General features: G+C 43.8%; 1 protein-coding gene across 1 annotated transcript in view; it reads left to right on the top strand.

The window, feature by feature from the left end:
- Nucleotides 1-16,047, top strand: part of usp11 (ubiquitin specific peptidase 11) — a 37,515-nt gene that overhangs the window by 19,864 nt on the left and 1,604 nt on the right. The window contains exons 11-20 of the mRNA XM_063208725.1: nucleotides 183-266; nucleotides 568-662; nucleotides 3,518-3,721; nucleotides 4,752-4,879; nucleotides 7,581-8,090; nucleotides 8,627-8,697; nucleotides 10,498-10,610; nucleotides 12,272-12,421; nucleotides 13,763-13,878; nucleotides 15,647-15,735. Coding sequence (XP_063064795.1) covers nucleotides 183-266; nucleotides 568-662; nucleotides 3,518-3,721; nucleotides 4,752-4,879; nucleotides 7,581-8,090; nucleotides 8,627-8,697; nucleotides 10,498-10,610; nucleotides 12,272-12,421; nucleotides 13,763-13,878; nucleotides 15,647-15,735 — 1,560 coding nt within the window. The remainder of the gene's footprint in view (nucleotides 1-182; nucleotides 267-567; nucleotides 663-3,517; nucleotides 3,722-4,751; nucleotides 4,880-7,580; nucleotides 8,091-8,626; nucleotides 8,698-10,497; nucleotides 10,611-12,271; nucleotides 12,422-13,762; nucleotides 13,879-15,646; nucleotides 15,736-16,047) is intronic.

The raw sequence follows: 16,047 nt of genomic DNA, 5'->3' as shown, positions 1-16,047 counted from the left end.
TTTTCCAAAAGGGCGCCCAAACTTTCTCATGGCACTGTACTTACGATGCCGGTGTCGAGTTAATTCAACACAGTTAATAGTTAATGCACCAAATACAACTTCACAATTTACCTAGCTCTCTGTTCTTTATCACTACACGCCTGGTAAAGCCTAATGTTGTCCATTCAAATTGTTTGTTTCAGCTGAGAGTGGTGGTGCCCAAAGCCGGTAAGGTGATTGACCTGTGCATTGCCCTATCACAGGCAACAGATGTGCCAGCCAATCAGGTAAGCCGTAGTTCAAAAGTCTTCCTCATTAAAATGAATGCCTAAAGACAGCCCACTCTGCAGATACCAACATTTGAAGGGTTTAGATGCAAAATTAAAATGGTTCATGCAAAATGCATTCAACTCATACGAGAATTGAGTCCATGATTATGTGTGCATATGTAAATGAGTGTTTTTGCAGATGATGTGTGCAAATGTATATATATAAAGAACATTTAGACAGCATTCATAACTGTGTGTGATGGTGTGTGTAATTGGTGATTATATCTAATTTCGTGGCTTATCCCTTTCGTTTCCTCAGATGGTGGTGGCAGATGTGTTTAATCACCGCTTCTATAAGATCTACCACTCCGACGAGTCCCTTAGCTGCATCCTCGACCGAGACGACATATTCGTGTAAGCAGATGTTACTTCACGTCACTGTTTGCTAAGTTACAGCTTCAGTTCCCAAGCAAAAGATTAGAAATGTATATATTTCATTGAATAGGAAGTGAAATGATGGTCCGGACAACATTTAGATTGTTAAATACATTATTATGTACCACTCTGACGAGTCCCTCAGCTGTATGCTGGATCGTGACAACATGCGTATTTTTGTGAACAGATGTGACTTTACTTCTGTTAGCTAACACCCGTCCCAAATATGTAGTCATTAGATCGACTTAAAGGTGAGAAGAAAGTCAGGATTATTGAAATTCTTCAGTGCTGTATTCTGCCCTACAAAGCCAAGTGACTACATACAGCTCCAGGCCACTTTATTAGAATAGCATGAAAAAGTTGATTTATTTCCATAATACCATAAATAATGTTAAACTGTCATGGATTATAGATTCATGCCCCAGTTTTAAACTATTCCAATCATTAAATTGTTTATTTTTACATATTTTGGTCTTCCAACTCAAAAAAACCATGAATTGGGGAATTCGCATCATTAGAATATTGTAATAAAATCACAATTTTCTTCATCAAAATTCGTTTCACATCAGTGCACATCAAATCAGTTGAAATCTGGTACTTTCTACATAACATGCAATGTTCAATACTTGGTTAGGACTCTCTCTGTCTTAATAACGGCCATGATGCGTTTAACATTGAAGTCAATGGCAGAAACAGTGCATGGGAGTAATGGAAGCCCAGATATCCTTGATGCTTTGCCGTCAGCTGTTCTTGTTTGCTGACCTGGTGTCCCACACTTCACTCTTCAATATACCCCGTAGATTTCCATGCCACGTTTTGGCGCTAACTCACTAGTTTAATTCTAAATCACCAGAAATGAAACCCCATTGAAAATAAATGGGGTTTTATTTACCCTGAACTCAAACAAGTGTAAGTCGCTTTGGATACAAGCGTCAGCTAAGTGTAATGTAATGTAATGTAATGTAACAATTATAATGTTATATAGTAACAATTATATACTTATATTATTATAGAATTGGAGTCATATATTATTTTATATTGTATTGCATTATAGTCATAATGTGAAATGCGTTTTTATTTAGAGGTTAAATCCTGGAACAGGTAGTTTCAGCCGAATAGTACACTCTAGTTTAACAGTGCAAAATATCTGGGGCAGTGGTGGGACGAACAGTGCCCCCCCTCTGCTCTGATAATGCACTGGCCTTTTGAAAAATGACTCTGTTTGTCAGCATTTCATAATGCACTGCATTTCTTTTCTATAGCCCAGCTGGAATAGTGCAGCCTTTTCATCACCTGCCTTATATGCCAGGGGAGTGCAGCACATACAAGCAGTACTGTTTGTGCTGTACATATCCAGCCTTGTACACATCATACTATACACTCTGCCTTATTTCCTACCTTTTAGACTGTGAAGGAAACAAGACAGCAATGCAACGTGCGGGTGGAGGAGCGGGGGACAGCTATGTTATTAGAGATGAAGAGCTGCTTTAAGACATGAGTCACCTATTTAAGTGCATCAGCACAGGAAGGAAGGCCTTACCTCTCCATGTCGAGCAGATTTCAGAACTTAGAGTTGAGTGGACAGTTCCAAAAATAAACAGCTCCTAAGGACCGCATCATCCTGAAGCTGTTTGAAGAGAAAAAAAAACACAAAGAGAGTGGAAACAGGAGTGTTATAATGGGCGGCAAGAGAGCTTCAGATAAGAAGATAAAATCTACTTGTGCAGCACATCTGTGTGGTCCTAAAATCTGGCAGCAGCGATAAAGCCAAGAGGTTGCTTAAACTGAAACATTTCGCCAACGGGGTCAGTAAATAAACTAAATCAGTAACCAACTCATAGGTGCAAGGTATCAGAGCAGTGGAGTAGGATGGAGATAAAGTGGTACCGCAGCTGCAGATTGTAGCATCCTTCAGCCAGATTGCCCATAACTGTGTAACTGAGCGATCATAAACGCACATAGATGCTCAGAGTTTCCCACAGCACTTTAATAGGTAGTTAAAAAAGCACACATTAACAACAGATATCCCCCAACTTGATCAAGGTTTTGTACTGGCAGTGCAATTCCTGAAGTTGCTTTACAGAAATTGTACAACCTTTTCATTTCTTGTGGCTTTAATATCATATGAAACTTCACAATGTCGCCTTTACAATCAGGATAGCTACATGTCCCTGATACTGACTAAACAAAGAGTCAAGGTACAAGCTGAGCAGCGTAGGTGAAGAAGGGATGTAGAGGACCTGGTTATACTTCAGGGGTTCCAAACGTTTTCCAACTTGGGGCGCACTAGAAATTCTCACAAATGTTTTGTGGCCTACCTCTGACCCAATAAACAATACAAATCAAATGAATAGTCAATAGCAAAACACACACACACACACACAAATATTATTTTGATTTTTAGAAAATGATTTCAAGGCCCACTTGGCCCGCAGTTTGAGAATCACTGTTATAGATCATATAATTTTTAGTCATATTGACCATAACTGAGTAAGAGGCACTGGCAGTCACTTGATCTGTCAATGTCTCCTCCATCCCCCAGGTACAAGCTGAGCAGCTAAGCAGTGGAGGAGAGATATGTAGGACGGGGTTATAGATTGTAGCTTTTTAAAACCAGATTGCTCATAATCGTGTAAGTGGTAGTGATCAATGCAGTGATTGTCACTTCACTTGTCTATTTCACCGCCATCTCCTCCCAGGTATGAGCTGAGCAGCGATGCACTGAAGGAGGGATGGAGGACGAGGGTTGAAGCTTTTTGCAACCAGATTGCCTGTATAAGTGGTAGTGATTGCCACAGGTGGCCTTACCTGTCCATGTCTCCTCCCTCTCCCAGGTATGAGTTGAGCAGCGGAGCTGTGGAGGAGGACGGGGAGGAGGTGGTGCTGGCTGTCTACCTGCGGGAGAGACCCCACTGCCGCGACTACGGCTCAGGCGGAGGCTACGGCACAACCCTGTTCGGCCACCCGCTCCTCATGGCCGTGCACCGCGACCAATGCACGCGTGACGCCCTCTACCAGCTCTTCCTGCAGCGCCTGGCGTAAGTACTCCCATGCCAAAGAATGGATAGAAAAAATAATGATGAAAAGAAAAAAACTTTTTTTTGGGCTTGTGCCCAAGCTAAGCCACAAGTACGTACGTACGTACTGTTACTTGCAATACAACATACAAGATGTATTTATATAGCGCAGTATCACAAATATGACGTTGACCAGTGGGGGAACAATTGCTCACAGGGCCCCAGGGCATAATACTGATGATGGGGCCCCCCCATACAGCCTGCCAAGGTCATAATTGGGCCCTCTCCACTAATACAGAAGGGCCCTGGGCCCAGGGGAAATGCCCTGCTTGCCCTGCCTATAGCTCCGCCCCTGATTTTGACTGAAAGTGCCCTGGTTCTGAGTACTCCACTCCACCGGGGGCAGCGATAAGCTGCAGTGATGGGCTGTTGGCAGCAGTTGAAAGATTGTGAAGAGAACACCTGGGAGATTTTTAATATGGTTCTGATGCCAAGCATGATTAATAAATAGACTGCCTTTTTTATGTTATATTAAAAAGCAGATCGACCTGTTAATTTCCCAGAAGCTGTAATGTGCACTTGTGAAGCTTTTTAAACTGGCAGTGCTTACATTACTGTTAGTCCACAGGTAGCAACCACTTAAACTGATAACAAGTCAAGAAGAGAAGTAATTAATTTTTTGATTGATTGGCCGTTTGTATTGTCTGTGGGATGGACAGTAAGTGGATATCTTAAGAGGAGTTTCTGCCAAATCTGTCTGCCAAGTAAGTTGCTATAACTTGTAATTTAATGGAGTTGTGGTTTGGACAAAGAGGGTAGATTAGAGAAAGATACTTCAGGCTCTGACTTTTCCGGAATCCATGTGATGTCAGGTGAACGCCCCTTTAGGAGACCTTTGGAGTCGTATGGTTGACAATGAATGTCCCCGGCCTTAGCGCTGTAGATGTCGGTAGCGCACATCTTGTGCAAGCCACCACCAGACATCACAAAAAGTTTGAATCCTCTTTCTCTAATCTACCCTCTTTGGTTTGGCGTTGTTGTGTTGCTTCAGGCGCTACGTTCGTCCCCCTGACACATCAGAGGAAGTAGCGGAAGAGGAGGCGGACGATGAAGGTGGAGAGGAAGAGGATGAGGAGGAGGAAGAGTTGTACCGGACCCAGACCAACGGAATAAGCAATGGTGAGTAGTTGTGTATGTCTGGTATAATGGTAGTCACAGATAGTAGTTGATGGTCAGCCTGGATTCACAAGTTGTTTCTGGGTGCACATCTGTGGTGGAGGGGAGGAGAGTTGCCCCAGCTGGCAGCCAGGCCTCAGGGTGACCAAACGTGTCCTCTGACGACTACAATTAATAGCCAGACTTATTTATTGTCATAGTCAGAGCACACTCTCGACCCGAGTGATGGTCACTCCATTACTACCGTTACTCCATTATCTGCTACAAGAGATGTCAATCACTAACTTTTATACCTCAATGACCGGATGTGCTGTGTAAAATCAGCTGATATAGCGGGTGGCTGGGAGAAATATGTGGTACAGGAGTGTAACTTCTTGTGCTACCGTTTGCTATAATACTGTAGTTCTGTGCCAGTTCCATTAAAAATGTTGAGTGTCTGTGTCTGTGTCTGTCTGTGTGTGTAATGTATACACCCTCAGTGGTGCACTAAGCTCATTTCTTCATGGCAATATCAAAGCAGCCAGCTGTGTGGCAGCAAAGACATGCCTCCTGCTGTGTGAAAAAAGGAAATCACGCCAGAGCAGCTTTGCTAAATGTTCACCCCACATCATAATTGGCAGGGAGTGTGATTTCTCAACCGTGACGCGCTTATTGGTGCAAGACATGCTGGCTTCATTCTGCCTGTGACCATTGACATCCTGGGGTTGGATAGTCTTGTATTGTATGCTGTATCCTACACTGTCCTGAAGTGCTGTTGGTGAAGGCGCGTCAGCAAGGACTGGTCTGTCTGATTTTATGGGAATTACATGGTGTCCGACCGACGATTGGACTGCAGCAATGAATAGAAAAAACAAACATGCAAACACATTCCAGAATGCGTAACCAATGAAGCCTCGAGGCGGATGGACTAGTACGAAACAGACGCAGCAGCGGAAGACCACAGTGAGTTTCACTTCCTCCAGCCAACAACGGAACGTTGAGGTTGCTATGGGCACAGTACCCTCCCACTGCAACAGTGGTTCTCAACCTTTTTTGAAGCGGCCTCCTTCTCAACGTCCCCCTGTGGCTCCTTAACGCCCCCAGAGGGTTGTAGAGCCCCTGTTGAGAAGCAAAACATCACAACTGTTCGAGATGCTTTTGCCTGGCTCTGCCATCCAGTCGCTCTAGGTACTCCCAGTCAAGATTGTTCTCCGTTGTGGTACCCAAGTGGTGGAACAGTCTCCCAGAGGCAGCAAGACTAAGCACATCTCTTGCAGCCTTCAAGAAACAACTAAAGACATTCCTCTTTCGAGAGAATCTACTAGACTAATGCTTGAACTGGCCTTGCCCCAGGGCAGACTCCTGACATGATGTTTAGTTTAGTTTAGTTTAGTTTGTGTGTGTGTGTTTGTGATTTATGATTTAAAAAAAAAAAAAAAACCCTCTTTGCAACTGCACTTGTTGTTCTGTATATCTCCTGTGCACTTTGTATTTGCTTGTGATGTTGGCTTGATTATGTCCTCTTTTGAAAGTCGCTTTGGTTATAAAGCGTCTGCCAAATGCAATGTAATGTAATGTAATGATTGAAATGGCTCTTAAATGTTGGTAATGTCCTGCTTAATGTTTCCAATTCAACAAATGAACAGTTCTTGAGTTCTTTATAAAACTACAAGGTTTTGAAGTTGTGTTTTGGCTTAATTGTTTGGAACAGTGCATTTTTTTTTCAAAATACTTACTGTTATTTCAGAGGCTTGTTCAATTACTTTCGAATTGTACTACAGTTGATGACTTGAAAATGATGATGAGTGTCATTTAAATATTGACTACTTTGGAAAATCAGAGAACAATATAATTTGCATTTATAATTTGGAAAGAAGGGCAGATGCTTGATGTCTGAAGCAGACAGACGACAAAGAAGGCTCTGAATTGCGAGAAAAGGACCATTTGTGGATTTTGTGTTTTGGCATACTTGACACCGCTTAATGCCAGTCAAGTGTTTCCACTCAAAGGCCTCAGGTTGTTTGGGTTGCTGACCGTGTGTATCACTTAATGCCAACGCTTTATCTGCCAAAACACTGCCAACTCTTCATCCAGTGACTACCAGCATAATAATGCTGGACGTCCCCATGCAAACCTTGGCTTGTGCATTACATGGCAGTGAGTTCTTACTTTGGTTTAAAAATACTTGCTTTGGGATGCTCGCTATGGCACAATGTACCTATATGGGCTTGCATGCCCCAGGTTTCGAGTCCAGCCTGGATATTATCTCAACCCTATCCCAGCTCTTGTTCTTCAGCTCATATTCTGTCCTACTCACAGTTTCTGTGATAAAGTTCAAAGTTCATAATAAAGGGGGAAAAAACGTAAAAAAAAATGTGTTTTTGTACCGTATAAAAAAAAACTTTGCTCGTCACTGAATCAGAATTGAGCAGAGCACCTTCAGCATGTAGCATAGGAGATGTGATGTGAATATGTGTCTGGCAGTTTTGAAGGTTCTGTTTGTGATGCAGACACATCAGCATGGACCAGAATATCAATATCATATCAATCAATTTTCTCCAACCTCTGGGGGAATCAGCACCACAAAGAATTCCCAGAGTCCCTCACCAGTCTCTCAGTTCTTATTTATTTTCCCCTTCTCTTTTTCTTGTTCTATCCTTCTTTCTCTCTCTCTTTCTCTTTCTCTCACTGCTTCTGTATTTCCCAATAACAAACACTCAAACAGATGACGTTGATAATGACGGTGAGAAGGCGGGACCTTCCAAGAGAGCCAGCGGTGGTGCGGAGGGAGACGCAGGCCCCTCTGATAGGTCGGCGCCATCCGGCGGTCAGCTCGACGGACAGAACAACGGCCAATCGAACGAGCCCAGCGAGGAGGACGGGGGCAGCGACCCCGAGAGGGGCGGCAGCAGTTCCGAGGAGGGCCAGTCGGCCTGCAGCAGCAGCGGCGCCGACACCATCACCCAATCAGACGTGAGCACGGCCACCGCCGAGGCTTCAGGGACGGCAGAGGAGCAGGAGAACGAGGAGCAGGAGGATGGCAAGGCGAAGCAAGGGGGTGACGATTCGGCCATGATGGGCGTGTCATCGGGGAAGCGGGCGACGGGTAATGGTGGAGGGAGAAACGGGCAGAGCAGGAAGAAGAGGAGACCGCTCTTCACCATCCAGGCGGTCAACTCCAACGGCACCACGGAGAGGGGCATGGGCGAGGGTGGCACCGCCTTCTCCTTCAGCTGTGAGTGCACATACACACTACCACCAGGGCTCTAAATGAACTTCTGTTCCAGTTATTTTCGAGCCTAAATGTGTGACTTTGTCCAGCACAACTTACTAACCACCTTGACCAATAGTGAGTGTGTGTTTGGCTAGTATAATAACCATGTACTAGTCATGTTGGCTCGTGATGAAAAAAAAGTTAATTTAGAGCCTTGCACACTAACTATACACACCACTATACATTGCTATGTACTTAAATCATTCTCTCACTCTGTCACTCGCTTGCTCTCCCTCACACACACTCATGGTCTCTCTTGCATGCATGCAAGCAAACTTTCACATGCACACATGTGGAAACATGTTCGCACCACCATCAGTGAATGTACTAGTAAGTTAAATTTAAGTAGGCAGATGGAATTATACACGCACAGGCAAGATGAATATGTTAGGAATAAGTCAGATGCTGAAAGCCTTAACACCTCGCGTGTGTGCTTGTGTGTGTTTGGGGCTCATCTTGTAATCGGATGATGCTTTTCTCTCATTCCACACCTACAGCGCAACCCTATGTGGCCATAGACTGGGACCCCGACATGAAGAAGAAGTACTATGATGACAACGAGGCAGAGGTAAGAATGAGTGGAGTGACACACACACACACACACACACACACACACACACACACACACACACACACACACACACACACACACACACACACACACACACACACACACACACACGGCACACGGCACACAAAATACAAACACCAGGCAGGCACACAATTACCGCCTGCAAGTGCAACAGCCCTACTCTGCTCAAGACATGGCAATCCCACAGCGACCGATTTCCACTCCCTAGTCACGCATTCTAGAACATTCTCACCACCAAACACACGGGGCCTCTTATCATTATCAAATCAAATCATTAACTGATTTGCTGATGGATTTGAGCGAAAGGTCAGTTCACACTTACTTGTCTTTTCCTCTTGTGTGTGCTTCAACGTCAAATATGAATTCAGAGCATAGATCTTCTTGTCCACTATGCCCATGCCCACCCATGCACCACAGCCCACAGTGAAGGGGATTTTTCTCTGAGATGAAAACCTGTCCCCTCACCATTGACTCTCATCTCCCATAATGCTGCTCTGCTGTGGGAGGAGGTGTGGGTAGCTGCTGCATTGATGCACTGAGGTTGGCAGCAGCACTTTCCGAGTGCTTTCACCTAGTTGTTGATCTTGTGAATTAAGCCCGCGGTACGCTTGCTGCGAGCCGCAAATTACGCGCGTCACCGCGAGCAACCGACTGGACATGCTTGCTTTAAAGGCAGTGGACCAACATGCAAAATACTGGCGGTGTCATCCAGGGGGCAGAGAGAACAGCATTGTGATCCGGAAATTGGGAACACAGACTGTAAACAAAACGTAAAGGACTCCTGGGCAAGGAGACTATACTGCTACTACTTCTACATTTGCACGCTCCTTTGTCAAAGTGCAACGGGGAAGTATGATCGCAAATTGAATGTTTATAATTTCGGGCAAGCTCGAGACGCTCTTGAACAGTTGCCGCCATCATCGTTTCCTCCAGACGCACTCGCATGGAACTGTGCAGTCTTTCTTACAATCGCCCCCAGCGAGTTTGAAGATATCGCACCTAACGCACGCGTTTGGTTGCAGTATCTAACACGCATAGAATTGACATGAACTACGCAAGGTAACGCAGTGGTTTTCAAAGTGGGGGCCGGGGGCCGCGAGGGGATGCTAGGGGGGCCTCGGCAGGTTGGCAGGGAAAATATTGCGAAATGTATTCAATAATTTCATAAATTAAGTAACTTATAAGCCAAAAATAAGCTTAACAATCCCAGTGGAATCATTTTCCTCTTTACAATGTTTATATATGTATTATGGTTTCTGTAGTACTTGAATGGTTTTAGGAATGCACCAACTTCTTTGAGTTGTGAAACCGGGTGCACAAAAAAAAAAGTGTGGCACAGTCCATGTCAAGGGGGCCTTGGCTGGAATCTACCTCAAGGGGGCCTCATCATGATAAAGTTTGGGAATCCCTGAGTTAACGCGCTCATGAACGAATCGTGCCTGCGCACGCGTCTCCTACAGAAAGCATGCTGAGGGCCTTAGTTGTTCTGTATGTCTGTGACATTAGGAAGAATTCCATCTTCCATGTGTTAATTACTGTTACTGAATTACTGAAAAGCACACCAGCCACTCTTGTGTGTTATGTCTGGTCTGTGTGAGACGGCTAGAAATTGACTAGAGGTTTAGCTTCGATTCGCTAATTACCGCATTGCATTAATATTTATATTCTGTTTTAGTATTAGCATATTGGTAAAATATGCACGTAGTGTTTAATCGTGTGTGCGCGTGTGTGTGTCTCTCTCTCTCTCTCTCTCTGTCTCTCTCTCTCTCTCTGTAGAAGTTTGAAAAGCATCCCAGCATGGAGGTGCCCCACCAGCAGACCACAGTGCAGCTGCAGGAGTGCATCGAACTCTTCACCACCGTGGAAACACTGGAGGAGGAGAATCCATGGTAATCATCTCTCTCTCTCTCTCTCTCTCTCTCTCTCTCTCTCTCTCTCTCTCTCTCTCTCTCTCTCTCTCTCTCCTTTTTTTGTCTTTCCCATTTCCTCCTACCTGTCTGTCTACCATCATTATTCTCTCTCTCTCTCTCTCTCTCTCTCTCTCTCTCTCTCTCTCTCTCTCTCTCTCTCTCTCTCTCTCTCTCTCTCTCTCTCTCTCTCTCTCTCTCTCTCCCCCCTTTTATCTTCAGCACTGTGGGGATACTGGACTCTGAAGGAGGGGAACCCCTGGTTATCATTAGTCTCCATCACCATCTGTCTCTATTTCTCCTCCTTTACTCTTCTCTTCTCTTTTTCTGTCTTTGTTGTTTCCTCTCCTTCATCTCTGTCTCTTTTATTATCTCTTTCACTCTGTCCATCTCTCTATTTCTCCCTTCATCTCTCTTTCCCCCACCCCTCTCTTTCTCTCTGTGTCTCTGCCTCCCTCCATCTCCATCTCTACCCCCCCCCCATTTCACTAACATTAGGGACTGATTCATCATTGCACATTAAAAATACACACACACTCTTTCTCTCTCTCTCACACAAACACACACACACACACACACACACACACACACACACACACACACACACACACACACACACACACACACACACACACACACACACACACACACACACACACAAGGCCTTCGGGCCTCGTAGTTATTAACTGCTTGTGCCATTAAAATGCAAACCCAGGAAGGCAGGGCGTTGGGGACAGCCCATTGAAAATGCACAGGCTCCTGGCATAACACATTCATCACATTGCAGCGCGATGCACCACCACTGCCGTGGTGTCATGGATGAATTATAATGAAGTCATTTAACAGACATAATTACAGGGGTCTGGTGCAACAGATCTCTATCGTTAGTGCGATAATTACGACCTCAGACGCTACGCTTATCCATCACGACTGTGTTTTGTTGTTTTGAAATTATATTCGTCTGCAATTATTGTAATAGAATTCACCCGTCATCGTACACGCGTGTGTATTTAGTAGCACTTGAATGAGCTTTACAAAGAAGTTAGGGAAAAGGGATGAATATTGAATGAATTAAACAAGTATTGGCTTAGATTAAAAAATGTATGCTTGGATAATAATTAACTTCAGTGCTGCTAGTACCAGATCCAGGAATTAGAGGAATGGAGTCAAAAATGTAATTTGAACTTTAAATGTTAAGAGACTGTGTACCATAGTAAAGGAGTAGTAATCAGGCTTTTAGGCCAAGGGTAGCTGGTTTGATTTCCAACACCGATGTGTGTTGGAGGGGTGAAGACTCAGCACTCTTCCCCCATCCTGCCATGTGACGGAGCATGATGCTGATGCCCCCACACATAAGGTGCCTCTCAGGCTGCCTCCTGCTCATGGGTTGAGCAGAAAAGCAATTTCATTCTGCACACTATGTGCTGTAGTGAACCGTTGCAATAGTTCAACTTGGAAAGTGCTGGCTTGAGCTGTGTTTGTCATGTTTGTTCTGTTACCTGTCACTGTCCTATGTGGGGAAACGAGTTGGGAGAGAGAGAGACGTGGAAGGCTCTGTAAATGACCCCGGGCAGTTTGAGCCACGGCTGGGCCATATCATGGAATTGTATATAATGTAATTGTTGTGTTTTGTTGTGATGCAGGTACTGTCCAGTGTGTAAGAAGCATCAGCTGGCTACTAAGAAGCTGGACCTGTGGTCTCTGCCTGAGGTGCTCATCATCCACCTCAAGCGCTTCTCCTACACCAAGTACTCGCGCGAGAAGCTCGACACCATCGTCGAGTTCCACTTACGGTATGCAGCAGTGCACTGTCTCCTACAGTGGAAGTAATCATATATTTTATTTGTTTTATTATAGCGCTTTTTAAGACTATTATGTTCCCCTTAACGATAAATATATAAATAAAAAAGACACATACACATTAAAAAACACAACAAAAATAGTGGAATTGGGTCTATTAAAAAATATGTCAAGGGCTCGCACGAGAAGCTTCATACCATTGTCGAGTTCCACGTACGGTAAGCCGCAGTACACCGTCTCCTACTGTGGTAGTAAACATAGATTTGTATTTGTGATGCTGGACAGCGCTTTTTAAGACACCCAGGGTCACCTTCCAAAAAATATATTCACAAGAGTAAAAATAAACCATGAACATAAAAAAAACAATAAAAAGACCATTTAAAATAGTGTATTTGAGTCTGATGTTTCCCAGAACACTTTTAAACATGAGTTGCAGTTCAGCAATTCAGGACATGGTTGTTCAGGAATGAACCATCTCCTCAATGCGGACAACACCCTTGTGAGACACCATAAGGATACACAGGCCTGTTCGTAGAATCTGATTAAACATGAAAATGCAACAAAAAAGTCCAATCTCTAGAGAACGGAAATATTTCTCAAACCTTTCCTGTTTTTTTGTGGGTTTGTTGATAAACGTTTGCAAGTCCAGCTTATCTGGTGTGCAGTATTGAGGTAAGAGTGAGAGTCTGGTTATCTGATTTTTGTAGGTGCATGAACACACAAAACATCTCCTAGCTGGCTGAATCCTCCTCCTGTCCTCCATCACCCTGCCTTGGTCTGGTTCTTTTAAATGTCACCCAAATGGTGTGACAGACCATGTAGGGCAGGCTGTCCTCTTCCTAAAGGGGGGCTTGTTGCGGTGACAATGATAAGATGGCCTTTCCACCCTTTCGCTCTTTGTTCTTTTTTGTTGCACTTAGGCCTTGTCCCATTTTATCCGTTTCCCTTACAATTTGGCCTTAACCCCGTTATGCGTGTGCTCTTGTGTAAGGGAAGGGAGTGCCATTTCCTTCAAGACCTAATGCTTGTACTTTTCGACACGTAAAATCAGAGGGAGGTGATATTTAGGCCTAAAAGAAAGTTTTTAAGGTGCTGTACAAGGTTAAATTGCCCAGAATGCATAGTAAACACACCAAATACAGAAGAAAATGCATCCAGCTCAGTATTTGAAGAGAACAACGTGGACATGGCTGTATTCAATTAGTATGACTACAACAAAATCACAGCTTAATGATGCACATCTCATATCACTCAATTTTTGCTCACACTCTCTCTCTTTCTCTCTCTCTCTTTCTTTCTTTCTCTCGCTCCCTCTGCTTCTCTTGTGTCCTCAGAGATTTGGACTTCTCCCGCTACCTCTTGCGGAAGACGGGTGTGAACGGGGAGCCACCCAGCCGCTATGACCTCATGGCTGTGTCCAACCACTATGGTGGCCTGCGTGACGGACACTGTGAGTAACACACGCCTCTTCTCCGCGGATATCTTCTCCTCACTGGGAGATCAAAAAGACACTTCAGATTCCTCACTTCATACGACTATTTTTAGCAGCAGGAGTGTGACAGACATTTTCGATGAATCATTTGAAGAAAACAAGGCAGAGAGTTTCAGTGATGATGAGCAGTGTGACAGCTCTTCTCCTGTGTTCATTGTCTGCCATGATGTGGTTCGCACACTGTTGTGTTCCAACAAAAAAAGACATTTAACTTCAAAGGAACAATGCAAATAGTCAGTGACCGTTATCTGAGCGGTGTGGGATATGCTTGCTACAGGATACATGTGTGTGTGTGTGCGCATTTCGTGCACAAACGTGTTGTCATGCGTATTTCGGGTTAATTTGCGTGTGGTAGAACACTTGACACAAGGTATTACAGATGCGTGTGTAAGTGTTGAAGTTTACCGTCTTGGTCTCTACTTCTTGCATGTTCAAAATCCGAGTCAAAGGAATCAAAAACTCCAAAAGCCAAATTAATCTATTTATTTTCTAAAATTACCAAATAACAAAATGACCACCACTGGTAATATCCAGAATACCAGCAATGGCCCATACACAGTAAACACTACAGCTTTCCAGAACTGCAGAGTCTACTACATAAAAATGACAGTGAACAGTGAAAGCATTACGGAACGTTCCGGAGATCCTAACCTTCTCTCGCCCTGACCGATAACAAAAATTAGGACCTACTGAATATCCCCTATCTGTTGGTATTTATGGTTTGTGGGTGTATGGGTGTGGTTATGTGTAAGCAATTACGTGATTTGTTAGTTAACCCAGAATATGCCTAATCTGTGTCGATTGTAAGATGCTGTCTTCATTTCCGGGTGGGCCTTGATTTCATCACTCTAGGTCTTCATGACCTCATCTGTGGACTTCCTGAGTTCTGTAATTTTAATCAAGCAATACACATACAACAGCACATTCTTTTGACATATTTGAGGATCCTTGGCTCTGAAAAGATTGAAATCCAATGTTAGTCGTTTGCCCATTGTCACCTACTCCTGGCCTCCTAAAAAGGATTAAGTCAAATAGTTTCGCTTCTGAGTGACATCACTGTATCCTGTGTAGAAAGAATGAGTTTGGTATGGACTTCAGACTTATTCAGAAACTAAGCAATCAGTTAATCAAACATCACATGACAGCTTTCAGCTTGTCTCACAACAATGTTTGATGAGTTCTGTAGGCTCTCCTAAAAGGAATGGGCAATTACTCAACATCTTCATCTCATGATTGTCACATGGGGTCATTGGGCCTACTCAGTGGTTTGAGTGCCCATCAACAGAACACATTTATTTTAATGTTTTTAATCATAACCAAATATTGTAGAATTTCCTGCAAACACAAATGAATACCTGAACAACTTGCTGTAAGACAATGCATTATATTTCAGGACCTCAGAATCAAGCCTATTTTCCAACAGTGTGTACTGTGTATTATTGACACAACCTCCATGTTGAGGTTGCGGTGGTCAAACAATGGAAAATATTTATGCAAGCTAGTTGGCTATCTGCCCCCTACATGATGCCTCCAGTCTTGTGCCGCATTTTGATAAAAAGTATGTGCACTAGTCTACACAAACGGTTGCACGTGTTGGTTACATCACTCAGCCAGCATAATGCCATAGGGTAGAATCGTGCCAATGGAAGGGGTAAAAGGCAGAGGCCAGTGGTGGTAAATTCTTGTGTTTCTACCAATGATGGCTGCTTTTCTTAACTCTTCTCAGATACAAGTTATGCCCGCAACAAAGACAACGGACAGTGGTATTACTTTGATGACAGCAAGGTGACCTACGCAAGGGAAGATCAAATTGTGGTAAGTGTGTGACAAGTGTGTGTGACAAGTGTGTGTGACAAGTGTGTGTGACAAGTAGGGTTGCACAATTAATCGAAAAATAAACAAAATAGTGACATCGAATTCATGATTTTAATCGTGATTTAATCGTGGCAATAGTGACCTACTTTTGAGAGCGTCCTTGAAGCCAGAGCATACTGACAGGCTGGTGTTTCTGGCCAGAAATCTGTCCACTTAAGTTTCATGCTATTGCCTTTACATAATTATTACAATTCATTTTATTTTGCTCATCCCGTATGTAATTCATTCTTGGTTATATTTCATCTTGTCATA

Source organism: Engraulis encrasicolus, chromosome 10 (genome assembly GCF_034702125.1).
Source record: "Engraulis encrasicolus isolate BLACKSEA-1 chromosome 10, IST_EnEncr_1.0, whole genome shotgun sequence".
Taxonomy (NCBI): domain Eukaryota; kingdom Metazoa; phylum Chordata; class Actinopteri; order Clupeiformes; family Engraulidae; genus Engraulis; species Engraulis encrasicolus.
Note: the sequence above shows the minus strand (reverse complement) of the source record. Positions and strands in the feature narration are given on the sequence as shown.